Source organism: Camelus ferus, chromosome 21, assembly GCF_009834535.1.
Source record: "Camelus ferus isolate YT-003-E chromosome 21, BCGSAC_Cfer_1.0, whole genome shotgun sequence".
Classification (NCBI taxonomy): domain Eukaryota; kingdom Metazoa; phylum Chordata; class Mammalia; order Artiodactyla; family Camelidae; genus Camelus; species Camelus ferus.
Genome location: NC_045716.1, coordinates 23,673,100 through 23,692,144, shown reverse-complemented (window position 1 = coordinate 23,692,144; position 19,045 = coordinate 23,673,100). Strand labels below are relative to the sequence as shown.

General features: G+C 44.6%; 1 protein-coding gene across 1 annotated transcript; it reads right to left on the bottom strand.

Annotated features, from left to right (window-relative positions):
* Window positions 1–244: 244 nt before the first annotated feature.
* Window positions 245–16,235, bottom strand: LOC106728732 (filaggrin; the record flags this gene model as incomplete). Its single annotated transcript, XM_032464773.1, has 5 exons — window positions 16,169–16,235; window positions 7,728–7,886; window positions 5,481–7,130; window positions 4,405–4,716; window positions 245–319 (listed from the first exon to the last, which is right to left on the bottom strand). Coding segments are annotated over exons 2-5 (2,175 nt in total), but the record flags the coding sequence as incomplete, so codon positions are not given.
* Between the last annotated feature and the right edge of the window lie 2,810 nt (window positions 16,236–19,045).

Below are 19,045 nucleotides of genomic sequence, written 5' to 3'. Positions count from 1 at the left end.
TGCGTGGACAGAGTCCCTCTCTGTAGGGGTGGCCCTGTGCCCTTGCTGAGAGTCTGAGTGCCTAGAGCTGACTCGCGCCTGGCCATGGGATCCCTCCTGCTGGTGCCTTGAGGTGGACCCAGATCTTCCCTGGGTGGTCACAGCTTGTCTCCCTCCATCTTGCTCGGAGCGCTCGCTGTCGCTGGCCGGGCTGACAGCTGGATTCCCTGCGTGTACGGCTACCGAACACATCTGAGGTTTGTCCGTGCTCAGTCCGTGAGTGTCTGGAGCTGTCTCGTTCCTGCTCATGGCGGCGCCCCTGTCTGTGGGCAGCGCTGCTTCCGGACTCTGCGTGGACAGAGTCCCTCTCTCTATGGGAGGCCCTGTGCCCTTGCTGAGAGTCTGAGTGCCTAGAGCTGACTCGCGCCTGGCCATGGGATCCCTCCTGCTGGTGCCTTGAGGTGGACCCAGATCTTCCCTGGGTGGTCACAGCTTGTCTCCCTCCATCTTGCTCGGAGCGCTCGCTGTCGCTGGCCGGGCTGACACTGGATTCCCTGCGTGTACGGCTACCGAACACATCTGAGGTTTGTCCGTGCTCAGTCCGTGAGTGTCTGGAGCTGTCTCGTTCCTGCTCATGGCGGCGCCCCTGTCTGTGGGCAGCGCTGCTTCCGGACTCTGCGTGGACAGAGTCCCTCTCTGTAGGGGTGGCCCTGTGCCCTTGCTGAGAGTCTGAGTGCCTAGAGCTGACTCGCGCCTGGCCATGGGATCCCTCCTGCTGGTGCCTTGAGGTGGACCCAGATCTTCCCTGGGTGGTCACAGCTTGTCTCCCTCCATCTTGCTCGGAGCGCTCGCTGTCGCTGGCCGGGCTGACACTGGATTCCCTGCGTGTACGGCTACCGAACACATCTGAGGTTTGTCCGTGCTCAGTCCGTGAGTGTCTGGAGCTGTCTCGTTCCTGCTCATGGCGGCGCCCCTGTCTGTGGGCAGCGCTGCTTCCGGACTCTGCGTGGACAGAGTCCCTCTCTCTAGGGGAGGCCCTGTGCCCTTGCTGAGAGTCTGAGTGCCTAGAGCTGACTCGCGCCTGGCCATGGGATCCCTCCTGCTGGTGCCTTGAGGTGGACCCAGATCTTCCCTGGGTGGTCACAGCTTGTCTCCCTCCATCTTGCTCGGAGCGCTCGCTGTCGCTGGCCGGGCTGACACTGGATTCCCTGCGTGTACGGCTACCGAACACATCTGAGGTTTGTCCGTGCTCAGTCCGTGAGTGTCTGGAGCTGTCTCGTTCCTGCTCATGGCGGCGCCCCTGTCTGTGGGCAGCGCTGCTTCCGGACTCTGCGTGGACAGAGTCCCTCTCTGTAGGGGTGGCCCTGTGCCCTTGCTGAGAGTCTGAGTGCCTAGAGCTGACTCGCGCCTGGCCATGGGATCCCTCCTGCTGGTGCCTTGAGGTGGACCCAGATCTTCCCTGGGTGGTCACAGCTTGTCTCCCTCCATCTTGCTCGGAGCGCTCGCTGTCGCTGGCCGGGCTGACACTGGATTCCCTGCGTGTACGGCTACCGAACACATCTGAGGTTTGTCCGTGCTCAGTCCGTGAGTGTCTGGAGCTGTCTCGTTCCTGCTCATGGCGGCGCCCCTGTCTGTGGGCAGCGCTGCTTCCGGACTCTGCGTGGACAGAGTCCCTCTCTCTAGGGGTGGCCCTGTGCCCTTGCTGAGAGTCTGAGTGCCTAGAGCTGACTCGCGCCTGGCCATGGGATCCCTCCTGCTGGTGCCTTGAGGTGGACCCAGATCTTCCCTGGGTGGTCACAGCTTGTCTCCCTCCATCTTGCTCGGAGCGCTCGCTGTCGCTGGCCGGGCTGACACTGGATTCCCTGCGTGTACGGCTACCGAACACATCTGAGGTTTGTCCGTGCTCAGTCCGTGAGTGTCTGGAGCTGTCTCGTTCCTGCTCATGGCGGCGCCCCTGTCTGTGGGCAGCGCTGCTTCCGGACTCTGCGTGGACAGAGTCCCTCTCTGTAGGGGTGGCCCTGTGCCCTTGCTGAGAGTCTGAGTGCCTAGAGCTGACTCGCGCCTGGCCATGGGATCCCTCCTGCTGGTGCCTTGAGGTGGACCCAGATCTTCCCTGGGTGGTCACAGCTTGTCTCCCTCCATCTTGCTCGGAGCGCTCGCTGTCGCTGGCCGGGCTGACACTGGATTCCCTGCGTGTACGGCTACCGAACACATCTGAGGTTTGTCCGTGCTCAGTCCGTGAGTGTCTGGAGCTGTCTCGTTCCTGCTCATGGCGGCGCCCCTGTCTGTGGGCAGCGCTGCTTCCGGACTCTGCGTGGACAGAGTCCCTCTCTGTAGGGGTGGCCCTGTGCCCTTGCTGAGAGTCTGAGTGCCTAGAGCTGACTCGCGCCTGGCCATGGGATCCCTCCTGCTGGTGCCTTGAGGTGGACCCAGATCTTCCCTGGGTGGTCACAGCTTGTCTCCCTCCATCTTGCTCGGAGCGCTCGCTGTCGCTGGCCGGGCTGACACTGGATTCCCTGCGTGTACGGCTACCGAACACATCTGAGGTTTGTCCGTGCTCAGTCCGTGAGTGTCTGGAGCTGTCTCGTTCCTGCTCATGGCGGCGCCCCTGTCTGTGGGCAGCGCTGCTTCCGGACTCTGCGTGGACAGAGTCCCTCTCTGTAGGGGTGGCCCTGTGCCCTTGCTGAGAGTCTGAGTGCCTAGAGCTGACTCGCGCCTGGCCATGGGATCCCTCTTGCTGGTGCCTTGAGGTGGACCCAGATCTTCCCTGGGTGGTCACAGCTTGTCTCCCTCCATCTTGCTCGGAGCGCTCGCTGTCGCTGGCCGGGCTGACAGCTGGATTCCCTGCGTGTACGGCTACCGAACACATCTGAGGTTTGTCCGTGCTCAGTCCGTGAGTGTCTGGAGCTGTCTCGTTCCTGCTCATGGCGGCGCCCCTGTCTGTGGGCAGCGCTGCTTCCGGACTCTGCGTGGACAGAGTCCCTCTCTCTAGGGGAGGCCCTGTGCCCTTGCTGAGAGTCTGAGTGCCTAGAGCTGACTCGCGCCTGGCCATGGGATCCCTCCTGCTGGTGCCTTGAGGTGGACCCAGATCTTCCCTGGGTGGTCACAGCTTGTCTCCCTCCATCTTGCTCGGAGCGCTCGCTGTCGCTGGCCGGCTGACACTGGATTCCCTGCGTGTACGGCTACCGAACACATCTGAGGTTTGTCCGTGCTCAGTCCGTGAGTGTCTGGAGCTGTCTCGTTCCTGCTCATGGCGGCGCCCCTGTCTGTGGGCAGCGCTGCTTCCGGACTCTGCGTGGACAGAGTCCCTCTCTGTAGGGGTGGCCCTGTGCCCTTGCTGAGAGTCTGAGTGCCTAGAGCTGACTCTGCGCCTGGCAATGGGATCCCTCTTGCTGGTGCCTTGAGGTGGACCCAGATCTTCCCTGGGTGGTCACAGCTTGTCTCCCTCCATCTTGCTCGGAGCGCTCGCTGTCGCTGGCCGGGCTGACAGCGGATTCCCTGCGTGTACGGCTACCGAACACATCTGAGGTTTGTCCGTGCTCAGTCCGTGAGTGTCTGGAGCTGTCTCGTTCCTGCTCATGGCGGCGCCCCTGTCTGTGGGCAGCGCTGCTTCCGGACTCTGCGTGGACAGAGTCCCTCTCTGTAGGGGTGGCCCTGTGCCCTTGCTGAGAGTCTGAGTGCCTAGAGCTGACTCGCGCCTGGCCATGGGATCCCTCCTGCTGGTGCCTTGAGGTGGACCCAGATCTTCCCTGGGTGGTCACAGCTTGTCTCCCTCCATCTTGCTCGGAGCGCTCGCTGTCGCTGGCCGGGCTGACACTGGATTCCCTGCGTGTACGGCTACCGAACACATCTGAGGTTTGTCCGTGCTCAGTCCGTGAGTGTCTGGAGCTGTCTCGTTCCTGCTCATGGCGGCGCCCCTGTCTGTGGGCAGCGCTGCTTCCGGACTCTGCGTGGACAGAGTCCCTCTCTGTAGGGGTGGCCCTGTGCCCTTGCTGAGAGTCTGAGTGCCTAGAGCTGACTCGCGCCTGGCCATGGGATCCCTCCTGCTGGTGCCTTGAGGTGGACCCAGATCTTCCCTGGGTGGTCACAGCTTGTCTCCCTCCATCTTGCTCGGAGCGCTCGCTGTCGCTGGCCGGGCTGACACTGGATTCCCTGCGTGTACGGCTACCGAACACATCTGAGGTTTGTCCGTGCTCAGTCCGTGAGTGTCTGGAGCTGTCTCGTTCCTGCTCATGGCGGCGCCCCTGTCTGTGGGCAGCGACTGCTTCCGGACTCTGCGTGGACAGAGTCCCTCTCTCTAGGGGAGGCCCTGTGCCCTTGCTGAGAGTCTGAGTGCCTAGAGCTGACTCGCGCCTGGCCATGGGATCCCTCCTGCTGGTGCCTTGAGGTGGACCCAGATCTTACCTGGGTGGTCACAGCTTGTCTCCCTCCATCTTGCTCGGAGCGCTCGCTGTCGCTGGCCGGGCTGACACTGGATTCCCTGCGTGTACGGCTACCGAACACATCTGAGGTTTGTCTGTGCTCAGTCCGTGAGTGTCTGGAGCTGTCTTGTTCCTGCTCATGGTGGCGCCCCTGTCTGTGGGCAGCGCTGCTTCCGGACTCTGCGTGGACAGAGTCCCTCTCTGTAGGGGTGGCCCTGTGCCCTTGCTGAGAGTCTGAGTGCCTAGAGCTGACTTCGCGCCTGGCAATGGGATCCCTCTTGCTGGTGCCTTGAGGTGGACCCAGATCTTCCCTTGGTGGTCACAGCTTGTCTCCCTCCATCTTGCTCGGAGCGCTCGCTGTCGCTGGCCGGGCTGACAGCTGGATTCCCTGCGTGTACGGCTACCGAACACATCTGAGGTTTGTCCGTGCTCAGTCCGTGAGTGTCTGGAGCTGTCTCGTTCCTGCTCATGGCGGCGCCCCTGTCTGTGGGCAGCGCTGCTTCCGGACTCTGCGTGGACAGAGTCCCTCTCTCTAGGGGAGGCCCTGTGCCCTTGCTGAGAGTCTGAGTGCCTAGAGCTGACTCGCGCCTGGCCATGGGATCCCTCCTGCTGGTGCCTTGAGGTGGACCCAGATCTTCCCTGGGTGGTCACAGCTTGTCTCCCTCCATCTTGCTCGGAGCGCTCGCTGTCGCTGGCCGGGCTGACACTGGATTCCCTGCGTGTACGGCTACCGAACACATCTGAGGTTTGTCCGTGCTCAGTCCGTGAGTGTCTGGAGCTGTCTCGTTCCTGCTCATGGCGGCGCCCCTGTCTGTGGGCAGCGCTGCTTCCGGACTCTGCGTGGACAGAGTCCCTCACTGTAGGGGTGGCCCTGTGCCCTTGCTGAGAGTCTGAGTGCCTAGAGCTGACTCGCGCCTGGCCATGGGATCCCTCCTGCTGGTGCCTTGAGGTGGACCCAGATCTTCCCTGGGTGGTCACAGCTTGTCTCCCTCCATCTTGCTCGGAGCGCTCGCTGTCGCTGGCCGGGCTGACACTGGATTCCCTGCGTGTACGGCTACCGAACACATCTGAGGTTTGTCCGTGCTCAGACCGTGAGTGTCTGGAGCTGTCTCGTTCCTGCTCATGGCGGCGCCCCTGTCTGTGGGCAGCGCTGCTTCCGGACTCTGCGTGGACAGAGTCCCTCTCTCTAGGTGTGGCCCTGTGCCCTTGCTGAGAGTCTGAGTGCCTAGAGGTGACTCGCGCCTGGCTATGGGATCCCTCCTGCTGGTGCCTTGAGGTGGACCCAGATCTTCCCTGGGTGGTCACAGCTTGTCTCCCTCCATCTTGCTCGGAGCGCTCGCTGTCGGTGGCCGGGCTGACACTGGATTCCCTGCGTGTACGGCTACCGAACACATCTGAGGTTTGTCCGTGTTCAGTCCGTGAGTGTCTGGAGCTGTCTCGTTCCTGCTCATGGAGGCGCCCCTGTCTGTGGGCAGCGCTGCTTCCGGACTCTGCGTGGACAGAGTCCCTCTCTGTAGGGGTGGCCCTGTGCCCTTGCTGAGAGTCTGAGTGCCTAGAGCTGACTTGCGCCTGGAAATGGGATCCCTCTTGCTGGTGCCTTGAGGTGGACCCAGATCTTCCCTGGGTGGTCACAGCTTGTCTCCCTCCATCTTGCTCGGAGCGCTCGCTGTCGCTGGCCGGGCTGACACTGGATTCCCTGCGTGTACGGCTACCGAACACATCTGAGGTTTGTCCGTGCTCAGTCCGTGAGTGTCTGGAGCTGTCTCGTTCCTGCTCATGGCGGCGCCCCTGTCTGTGGGCAGCGCTGTTCCTGGACTCTGCGTGGACTGAATCCCTCCCTCTAGAGAACTCCCTTTGGTCCTGTGAATGACTTGTGTTTTCTTCATGCTCAATTTTGTTTTCAGAGGCAGATTGATGGTAGCTGTGTGAGTCTTCTGAGCGTCCTTCACTGTCCGTGTCCTCACTTGTAGTGTATCCTTCGTTTCTGATATTCGTCAAAGGAGGAGATGGGTTTTCATATCTAATTTTTGAGTCTTTGATTGTATCATTTATATTTCTCTCTATGAAGGTAATTTTTTCTTTTGATTTTATATCTGGAGTTCTTCTATTTCTTTGCTTTTCTAATTGAAAATCTGTAGTAGTATCTATAGTTTCTTCAGATTCTTGATATGAGTCCACATAGCGTGGTGTTCCCGATTTTGCTCGTACTGTACTTTTATTTTCATAATGATATTCGTCTTCATTTCCCTCATATCCCGTGTTGGGGCTTACACTTAAGTTTCGGCTTCTTTCTTTCAGTTCAGTTGAACTTGATCTCCTTATGTTTTCCCCTCTTGACTTCTTAGCATAACCGTGTGTATGTCCTGAAGTAACTCTTACTCCTCTTCTTCCTCCACTTCCAGAATGGGACCCATGTCTGTTTCTTCCTCTTCCTCTTGGGCTCTTTGATCTATCTTTCTCCTTTCCATCACTGCTTGTTGAATGACTGGACTTTCTCTTTTTTTCTTCTTTATCCTCTTCTTCTATGACATCTTCTTCATCTTCATGATGGTGTCTATACTTTTTCTGCTTTTGCCCTGATGTGTGGAAATTCTGTCTCCTGGTTGAATTATAATATGCTTGGGCCAACTTGAACACCATCAGAAAAAACTCTGTAAAGTCTATTTTCTTGTCGTGGTCTATATCGAGGATATGCATGAAGACATCAGCAGTATCTGGGTCATCTGGGTTCTGTACAGAGGGAAGATAGAGAGGGAAAGTATATAAGATTGACTCAGATGGTCAATTAAATAGACAAAGTTAATCTAGGGAATGTGAATTCTTGGTATGTAAAAAGACAACCAAATTTTTCTGTAATAATATTTATCTTAACAGGAAGCTGCTGATAATGTAGTAAAAGAAATGTATCCTAATCATGGTGACAGAAAAATTTGATGGGGCAAATTCTATTTTACTACTTCTTCAAATGTAAATAGTGTATAAGTTCCATAACTGTATTCTCTTTTAGATATACCCTCTTTACATTCTTGAAATTAAAATGAGTGTTACGATGAATTAACTAACTAGTATTCCTTTTATTTGTCAGTAATTATTTATATTATGTTTTTTCACAGATCGGATGTGTGTTTGTGTGTGTGTGTGCGTGCGTGTGTGTATAGTATACCTAGAGGCATAAAGAAGGCAAACAAATTATACCTGTTTTGAAATAAGATTAAATCAGTGCATCTTACAAAACAAATGTCAGCAAAATTTCACACTAATATTTTGACAGATTTTTGATGCAGAACAGAAATACTATGCACTACAGTCCTGGCAGATATCTTTTACCTTCAGGATTGGTCGAAACTCCACTTCCAGAAGTTCCTTCAGTTCTTTTTTGCTCAGTGTTTCAGTCTCCTTATCGGTTTTTGAATATTGATGGAATAGGTCGATGATGGCAGTGATGTTTTCCAGAAGAGAAGACATGTTTTGGAAGTATATGGGAACCTAGAAAGAAGAAATATAAATGTGCCTTTTTAATGTTTCTTTTCTTTCGTAGTTCATATCCTTTATTATAAAGAATTTCCACATTTTAAAATCCATATCTTACCCTATGTAGTGCAGCTTTAAAAATGGAAGATGGCCAGGAAAAATTTTTATTATCTACATAGTGTAGATCAACACAAAGTTTGACTGAATTACTAAAACTGCCAACATTTGGCCTTGAACCCATTCCCAGCAGGATTTAAATCCTCTCACAGACCCTAGTGTACTGTAGATAAGATATCCTTTTGTTGATGTGGCCATTGTCCATGGCAGGATTTTAGAAAGGCTATTGGTCAGAAGCAGGAAAGTTTATTCATGCCAATTTGCTAAGAATCAATTCTCCAAAAGGTAATTTGCTAGTGATCGCTGTGTTGGAAGGCAGTTTCCTGAATCCTATTTTGTCAGATGGCTGAGACACTCAGTGAACTTCCTCTCTGTTTACTTGGGTTTTTTATTTTTAATTCGATAGAATGGCTTTAATAGATTTTCGGTATTATAAAGAAGTTTTGATTGGATCAAATGGCTTTACTAACTTTTGAATATTATACAAGATATTTTGTTGTCTAGCTTTCATTTTGCCACTTAAAGAATAGTGTTTAAGGAATGTTCAATTTATCTCACTGGTGAACAAAGGAATTACTAAGCATGTCCGTACAGTCTAATTTTTAACATGAAAGCATCGTAGTGACTGCTTTAGAACTTTTAAAACTAGGCCAAAGATGTCCTTAATTTTTTAGTTCACTGAGGACTTGGAAGCCTTAGAAAATAACAGTGTGAAAGGCTTTACTGTGGTAGCTGGATCTATGGCATTTATGGACCTTGGATTTTTGGTAAGAGGAAGTAGGTATTGATTTATATTTGACTTGGTTAAATATGTATTTTGATAAGCTTGTGGATAAACACTAAAAAAAATGTATAACTTTGAAACCATTAATAGAAGAAAAAGGGGAAAAACTTGATCATTTTAGTAGAAGCCAGGGAAGAAAAAAAATAAGAAGCATAGAAAAGGCAGGGTAAACACGAAGTATAAAGTGAAAGAGTAGAGTAGAATTAAATATAATTTTATCATTAATTACAGTAGGTGTAAAATGGACCAGACTTTCTGGTTAAAGGACAGATTGTAAAGACTAGATTAAAATATAGTTATATGCTTTTTACAAAAATACACTGAAAATTTTAAGATTCTTTTAGCTACTAATATCTGTGGTGATATTTCGGACCTGGACTTTGCTGTAGTTAGACAGTCTCCAAAATCTCAGTCTCAAGGATTTACTCTTTGTCTTTCACTTGTACCCAGACTTCAGTAATTCTTTGACCTCACAATTCACTGCTTTCTGTACTCACTTCCCTTTTCAGCTTGGTTAGACATTATAGTTTATCTCCATCATTGCTCCTTGCATACACGCTCTATTTCTTGTCCCACACTCTCTTGTACTCACTGGCAAAAGTTCCAACAGTGCTCCCTTTCCTTTATCTCAGAAGATGACCTGCTTTTTATTCCACTGAAATCTTGAAAGCCATTAGAAAATTATTTCTTCATTGTCCCAATATCTGATTAGCCAGCCTATTGCATTTGACTCCATATATACCTTAACCTTCACTGCTTTTCTGGTGGATAAACTGTCTGTGCTGCTCTCCTCTGTTTTGGCACTGGACCCCACTCTCTCTTGTGTATTCAAACACTGTGGTTTTGCAGTTGTCCACTTTTCCTCCCACATCATCGGCTTCTTTTTCTTTACTGGATCATTCCCTTCAGCATGTATTCATGCTGAAATGTCTCTTATTAACTACCCTCTTCCCCATTGTACATATCCCTTTAAGCACCACCTGATTTATCTTTTCTCTTTTATAGCAAAACCCCTTTCTCAGTATTCTTTGCTAACCCCTCATCTTCTGCTCAATCTAAAAATGTTGGAAATCCTCATGGCCCATGTCTTTGACCTTCTTTTTTAATATATCTATTTAATTTTCTATCTCATTGAGTCTCTTGACTTCAGATACCATCTCTCTGATGACTTCCAAATTGAAACCTCTAAGCATGACCTTTCCTTTGATTTCTACATTCATTCATTTACACTTTAATTTATTTAACAAATATGGAACACCTACTACAGGATTAGGTACTATTGTATGCTCTGGGGATATGGTAATAAAAATAGATGAGATGTGTTCTTATGAAGACAATAAGCAAATAAATGAATGAAGCAATTAGGTAGTGAGAAATGATATACATACCATTGAAAGAAGAATGGTGCTATATAGAGTGTTGAGAGGGGTATTTTAGATTGATCAGAGAAGATTTGGTGGTAGAAAGGATATTTGAGCTGAAAATGGAAAAACAAGAAAGACTAATCTTGTTGGTTACTTGGAAAAATTTAGGTGAAAGGAGAAGTGCAATGATCCCAACATGAGAAGTAACTTGGTGTGTTAGTGCTGTAGACAAAGGACAACTCGAGAACATTGTGGGCAAATCAGAAGTGATACAACTTAAAGTCAGATTTACAGATGGGTGAAAAAATGATGATTTAAATAGGATAACATTTGTACACTTTATTCTAAGTATTATGAGAAGTCACTAAATGATTTTTTTTATAAGATAGTAATTTAATACGATTCAGTTTTTAAAGGATCACTTTGTAGAATGGCTTATTAGGTGGTTTCAGAATAACAGTCCTTTGAGAACAACTAGAAAGCTGGAGTGTGTGCACACGCACGTCTGTTTAGGCATTATAATCTATCAAAACTATGACAATTTATTGAAGCCTACATTTAGATTGGAAGGAAGTTCAGTAGTTTGGGGAGTTAAGTAACTGCAATTTTTAAAAAGCGAATGAGAGGTATCAAGCCACAGATTCCAAAAGTATTATAAACTCTAAGCAAGATATATAAAAGAAAACCACACCTAGACACATAATAAAAAAAAGTGTTTAACACTTAAGACAATGAGGAACTCTTAAAAGTAGCAAGAGAAAAACCAGATATTATTTTCAAAGGAGCAACTATAGGACTGACAGTTGATTTTTCAAAAGAAATAATGGAAGCCCAAAGACAATGAAATGTACTCCTCATCTTTCTGTAGGAAAATAAGTTCTATACTAGAATTCTATACCCAGTGAAAGTATCCATGAAGAAGAAAGCTTAAGTAAGGACATTTTCAAGCAAACAAATATCACCAGTAGATCTGCCATGAAAGAAATATTAAAGAATGATCCTAGTTAGAAGCACAGAGAGGCAGGAAAGAATGAAGAAAAGTCAAAAAATTGTGTGGGGAAATCTAAATGGATATTTTGATTGAAAATAATAATAATTTTTTTTCAGGATTTAAGATAGAATTAAAATGCATAACAATATCAGATAAGGGTGGAGGGGGTAAATGGAGTTTAAGTACTGTAGGATACTTGAATTGTTTGAGTAATATTAAAGTATTTTTATAATATACTCTAGTAGTCAAGGAAATGTGCTGTAATCTCTAGGGTAAGCATAAAAAGAATGGTAGAAGAATATATAATTAAGAAGTTAATATGATAAAAATTAACTGACAAATATTGAATTTATCAAAAAATGTCAAGAAGACAAAAAGAAACGTAGAATAGGTGGGCTGATAGAAACTAAGTAGTAATATGGTAGATTTAAACCAAATAGTGCAGTGGTAACTGAATATGAATGGACTAAATACTGCAATTTAAAAACAAAGATTGTCAGACTAGATTGAAGAAAAATTACATGCTGCCCACAAGAGACACACATTAAAGATCTAGAATTGCCAAAGCATTACTGAAGAAAAAGAAAGAGGCTGGACGAATAACTCTCCCAGACTTCAGACAATACTATAGGGCTACAGTCATCAAGACAGCATGGCATTGGTACAAAAACAGACATACAGGCCAATGGAACAGAATAGAGAGCCCAGAAATGAACCCACAAACTTGTGATCAACTAATCTTCAACAAAGGAGGCAAGAATATACAATGGAATAAAGATAGTCTCTTCAGCAAATGGTGTTGGGAAAACTGGACAGCAACGTGTAAATCAGTGAAGCTAGAACACTCCCTTACAGCATACACAAAAATAAACTCAAAATGGATCAAAGACTTAAACATAAGACAAGATACAATAAACCTCCTAGAAGAAAATATAGGCAAAACATTATCTCACATACATCTCAAAAATGTTTTCCTAGGGCAGTCTACCCAAGCAATAGAAATAAAAGCAAGAATAAACAAACGGGACCTAATTAAACTTACAAGCTTCTGCACAGCAAAGGAAACCATAAGTAAAACAAAACAACAACCTACAAAATGGGAGAAAATTTTTGCAAATGATGAAATTGACAAAGACTTGATCTCCAGAATATATAAGCAGCTCATACAACATAATAAGAAAAAAACAACCCAATCCAAAAATGGGCAGGAGACCTAAACAAGCAATTCTCCAAGGAAGAAATACAAATGATCAATAGACACATGAAAAAATGCTCAGTATCACTAATTACCAGAGAACTGCAAATCAAAACTACAATGAGGTATCACCTCACACCAGTCAGAATAGCCATCATTCAAAAGTCCACAAATAACGAATGCTGGAGAGGCTGTGGAGAAAAGGGAACCCTCCTACACTGCTGGTGGGAATGCAATTTGGTGCAGTCATTGTGGAAAACAGTATGGAGATTCCTCAAAAGACTAGGAATAGACTTTCCATATGACCCAGTAATCCCACTCCTGGGCATATATCCAGAAGGAACCCTACTTCAAAAGGACACCTGCACCCCAATGTTCATAGCAGCACTCTTTACAATAGCCAAGACATGGAAAAAGCCTGAATGTCCATCAACAGATGAGTGGATAAAGAAGCTGTGGTATATTTATACAATGGAATACTATTCGGCCATAAAAACCGACAACATAACGCCATTTGCAGCAACATGGATGTCCCTGGAGAATGTCATTCTAAGTGAAGTAAGCCAGAAAGAGAAAGAAAAATACCATATGAAATCGCTCATATGTGGAATCTAAAAAAAAACAAAAACAAACAAACAAACAAAAAACATAAATGCAAAACAGAAACAGACTGGACATGGAATATGGACCTCTGGTTGCCACGGGGTGGGGAGTGGGAAGGGACAGGCTGGGATTTTGAAATTTGTGGATGCTGACAGGCATGTGCAGAATAGATAAATGGGATTATGCTGTATAGCACAGGGAAATACATGTGGGATCTTGTGGTGGCTCACAGCGAAGGAGAATGTGACAATGAATATATGCATGTTCAGGTATAACTGAAAAATTGTGCTCTACACTGGAATTTGACACAACATTGTAAAATGACCATAACAATAAAAAAAAAAGTTAAAAAAAATAAAAGAGGCATACATTAAATATGATAACAATGGCTGAAAGTGAAAGGATGGACAATAGATACCAAAAAATTTGATAAAATGCAACATTAATTTTGACTTATAAATAAAAGATATCAATTATATCTACAAAGATGTTATAGAAACATCATATTTAATGGTGAAATGTTGAAGGCTTTTCTCTCTGGGTTTGGGAATGAGATCATTACACCTGCTAATATCCTATTCCACATTGTATTGAAGGTCCTAGCCAGAGTAAGACAAAGAAGTAAAAACAGAATAATTGGAAAGGAGGTAACACAATTATCATTACTCAGAGAATAGTGTGATTTTTGTATGTGGAAAATAAAAAAAGTATAGCTCAAGTATTAGAATACATAAAATTAAGTGTTGCCAGGTATAGGAGAAATACACAAAAATCAATTGTATTTCTATGCAAAATCAAGAAATAATTAGAAATTTAAATTAAAAATGATGCTATTTATAAACATATAAAATCAGGCAATTCCTAGGAATAAATCTAATGAAAGATATGTACTCAGAAAGTTATAAATATTGAAGTTAATTAAAGATTTAGATAAATGGAAGTTATGCCTTTTTCATGGCTTGAAAGTGTCAATATTGTTAAGATGTCAAATCTCCCCAAATTCATTTTCACATGCAATAAAATTTTACTCAGAATCTATGACATTTTTAAAAATAAAGATTAATAAGGTGATGTCTAAAATTTATATGAAAATGTGAAGGGCCAGGATTAGCCAGGACAATCTTGAGTAAGACAAAGTTGTGGACATACCAGATGTCAAAGTATATTATGAATGAAGACAGCATGTCATTGGTGCAAGGCTAAACAAATAGATAAATAAAAGGTAAGAATCAAAAATCAGACCTATATTGTTATGCATGTTTGACTTATGAAAAAGATTTTGGTGCAAGTCGTCAGGGAAAGGGCACTGTGTTAACTGAATTCACATATGGAAAAATGAATTTGTTCCTAGGTGGATTTTGTATGTAAAAGATAAAAGAAGGACAACATAGGAGAATATCTTCAAGAACTTGGGGTAGAGAAATACTTCTTAATTTGAACTTAAAAACTATTAATCATAAAGAAAAAGATTGATAAATTGGACTACACTAAAAATAGTTATGTCTGTTCATTCAAAGAGTTTATTAAAGGAGAAAAGGAAAAGCCACTGAGTGGGAGGGCATATGCAAAACATCAACCAGTAAAGGGCTCTATCCTGAATATAAAAATAACTCCTATGAGTGATATAGAAATACAGACAACTCAATAGAAAAATGGATAGACAGCAGAGGAGCTTTACAAAAAAGGTTATCTAAATGACTTACAAACACAAAAAGTTCTCAACTATATAAATCATCCGGGAAATACAAGTTAAAATTACAATGTGAGATCATAGTACCCCTACAAAAATTACCAAAAAAACCAACCCAAAATGGAAATATAACCTTTCTAGTAGTAAATATTGGTGAGGATATGAAGAAACTGTATCTTCCATATACTGCTAGAAGGGGCGTAAACTGGCAGAAGTACTTTCAAAAATTGATTGAATAAATAAACCTAGTTACCTCCCCATCCCACAAACAAACAAACAAACAAACAAAAAATTGTTTGACAGTACCTAAGACCAGAAATTCACTGCTAAGAATATTTTCAATAGAAATATATACACATTTGTAACCAAAAATCACATGCAAAAATGTATTCATAGGTCCATTATTTATAATACCTCCCTAAATGGAAACAACTCCAATATCTATCAATAAAAATGAATAAATAAATTGATATTTTCATATAATAGTCAAAGGTGAGAGTGAAGGATAGCCTTGACCAAGTGGTCATGGGAGATGGGGACAGGTGGATTGGCATGTCTTATGGGCAGAGTTGACTGGAGTTGGTGGTGAATCTGTGTGGTGTAAAGGAAAGACTGGAATCATGCATAACTTCTAGATTTTAACTTGAGCAAAGAGTTACTTTTCACTACTTCTGTTACCCCATCATCTCCTTTCTCCTATTCTTACCTCCCTATTCTGTTTTCCACACCGCAGCCCAGAGTGATCTTTTAAAAATATATATTAAATTATCTTACTCCTCCTGCTTAAAACTCTCCAGTGACTTCTCAGGTATTTGAAATAATGCACAAAGTCTACTATGCCCCTTTTTACATGGTGTACCCTGCCTAGCTCTCTGACACTACCATATTCCCACTGTTCCTCTTGTTAAGCATGCTCACTGCACTCTAGCTTCTTTCATTCTGTGAAACAAGTTTACTCTTGCTTTAGAATCTTGTTCTTTGCCTTGACTGTTTCTCTTGTCATTAAGATCTCCACTCAAAAGACAATTCCTCAGAGACGTCTTTCCTGGCGATCCAATATACATGATTCTCCTCCCATTATTTTACTTCATGACTCTTATTTTCTTCATTGTAATTATTTGAATTACTTGTAATTCTTATTCATTTGTTTTTAACTGAATGTCTCCCAACTAAATCTCCTACTCCTACTCCTATACTACCACCAGCAGCAGCAGCACCACCACCACCTCTGTTTACTACTAATTGTAAGCTCCTGCGAGTAGGGAATTTATGTCATTCACTGCTGCATACTCAGCCAACAGCAGCACTTGGCAAATAGAAGGTAGTTAATATATATTTGTTTAATGAATGGATGAATAGATAATCCAGCAATATTAAGAGAGCAAATTTATGCCCTCATTTTCCTTCAGTATCAAAATAAACTTGTAGTAACATTGTTACTAAAAATAAAAGAACCCCAAACATCCAACTTTTTGCCTCAGAGTACAATACATCCAGATCTCCACCTTGCTTAATAGCAAGTGGCAAGTTTAGATGCATCCCCTCTTACTTACTTCCTTCACCAGAAGAGCAAGTAGAACGTAGCCTGAAGGAGCTTGCTGGGTGCTGAAGCCTGGAATAATGGCCTTTTTATAGCAGGTCATTTAGGGAGGAGCCATACTCTGTAGGATGGTCTGATTCATTCCTAACCAAACCCAGATCCACCCATATCTCCACCTCTATTTCTCTAGCAATGTGTTTACTTCCCAAATCGCTCACGTACTCATCTGTACTTGTTTTACCAAGTTCCAAAATTAAGTTTACATCATTCCCATATATTGGGGATTTTATGGAAGATTCCCTTTGGCTAGCATTGGCTCTTTGTGTTCAAGGTTCATACCTTCTGTGTTTTTTTTTTTGTTGTTGTTGTAACCCCTACTTTGACTTGGTAGGTGCTTGATAAATATCTGTTGGTGAGTTTACATCCTTATCCTTCTCTTTAGAGAAGTAGAATATATATTTTGAGTAACTTAAATACAATTTATATTTAAGCAAACATCACAAGCACCTAAATGCATGTCCCTTTTATCTATGAATTCCATTTCTGAATCCTGAGAGAACTTGCCATGAAAAATATTGAGCTTCTAGAAATTATAATGAATGCAGAGAAGATAGACAAATTTAAATTTAATTTTTTGAAAGAGAGCAAGAAAGTGGGCCCTTGAGTTAGAATCAGTGGTCACTAGGAGCTGGCATGAACTATTAGGCAAGAATTATTAGTCTTGTTTTCAAGGTTATTGCATTGGGGTAGCAGAGACATATTCTACTTACCATTCCTATGGGTTAAACTATGAGTTTTTCATTGATCCTTGTAAATATACAGGAGACTCTTATCCTTGGCCACTCTCTTGACTTCCAGACTGTATGTCAAACACATTCTGTTTCCATTTGGATGTCGCCTAGTTATCTCAGGTCATACTGTTCAAAACTAAACTCATTATCAACCTCATACCAAAACATACTGTCCTCTGGAAGTCCACATGTTGGTTAATGAGACCTCCATCCACTGAGTGTCTGTACAAAGTCATTTTTTGTTTCTCCCTCTCTTTAGCTCTCATTCTAATGTCATGACATGTCACTCTTACCTAGACTTGTATTCTTAATATGCAGGCCTATTCTCTATTTAGGGCTGCACTTTTCATTCTGGTCCTCACCATCTTTCAGTTGGATGTTAGTGAAAAGTGTCATGACTGGCCCCTCCACTATCAGCCTGCCTCATTCATCTTTTACTCTGATCTTACCATTCCTTCTGCTGGCTCCTCCTTACCTGTGGAATTCCAGATTTCTTTACTTGACATATAAGCCCCTTCGCAATCGGAATGAATCTGTATCTTTTTTAGCTGCTTCTCTTGCCACCTGTATTTTATGGGAAAAATCACTCTCAATTGGTCAACATTCCGTGGACGGTCTTTTAATGGTCCACCAACTGTTCAAAATCTCTGCTTGCTGTCCTACTACCTGGAGAGTCCCTCCACCTTAGCTTCTCTTCATCCTTTGGGACCCTCCAGAATCATCACCTCCTTCATGAAGCCTTACCTTACATTTCCAGATCGATCACAGTTCCCTCACAGACTCTATTGATCTCTCCCATAGCACTGGTGACCTTTTATTTTAATTATTTATTTATGTGTCTGCAGCAGCCCCCAACTTCCCAATTTTGTGTTTCTTCTCACCCTGGTATTGGTTGGGCCTGAATCATCTTTTGTGTTCTTGGGCCCTTTAACAGTTCCTGAGACATGATCAAATAAGAAGTGCAAGGGTGGGGTGTGTGTTGGGGGGGGCAGTCTTGCTTAGAGCTGGTGAGATAGAAATGTGCTTGAAATTTTAAAACTTTGTTTAATGCCCTCATTTCTAACCTCTTGAGGCCACCACTTCTTTCTTTTGTGGATGACTAACATCCACAGAACCCAGGTCTGCATTTTCTCCTATTTTCTTCTTGGGTTTAATTGTCTTTTTGTGCCAGGAGTTACTGTTATTGTCTCTCTCTTATCAGACTATCAAATAGTAATAATCTATTGCATGCCCATTAAGTGCCAAGAATGTGTTAAGATTTTGCATGTATTTCTTCTAACCCTCAGAACAACCCCATGAGGTCATTGCTATTATCCTTAATTTTGAGATCAGGGAACTGATAGTGACAAGGTGCCCAAGATTACCCAGTGAGTAAGTTACAGAAGTCGGATTCACCCCAGGTTATCCTGATTCCAACTCCCTCATTATTTCCACTGACAATGTTGCTCTGGGTGTGAACTTTTCTCCTTTTCTCAGCCTATTTATATTTTTGGTGTTTTAAACAGTGGTTTCTCTCAAAGTATCCCTGTGTCCGGGGTGAGCTTAACTGTGGAAACCATTGCAGGGGCAGCCGATAGACTAGATCATGCAGTGTGAGTTAGCTGAGGAAGGTGGAGTCCAGAGAGTGGCACGGATGGGCAGCCTTGGATCTTCTGTTTAATTGACAATTCTTGCAGATTCCTATCCATGTAGAGGGCAGTCCTAGTAGTCGGCTCCAGAGCTGTTGACCATGTTATGATCCTTACATTTTTTTTATCAGTAACTTGGACGAAAATGTGGGCAGATGGCAAATATTTTTAGGATAGACTGAGGATCCAAGGAGATTTTAGCATGTCACACCAATAAGTCAAATCTAATAAAAATGAATATTATTAAAATGAAAGTAAATTCTGACCTCACAAGGACATTAAACTTCACAAGGACAGGGTAGAAGACCTGAGTGAAAGGAAGGGCATCGTGACCGTGGCGGTGCGATGTAGTAGCTGTAGAGGGAATGCTATTTCAGCTTGCATGAGAAGAAGCACATTAACTAGAACAAAGTAAGTGGTGGTGTTCTCCGCTGGGCATTTGTCGGATTGTTTCTGTAGCTTTGTATTCAG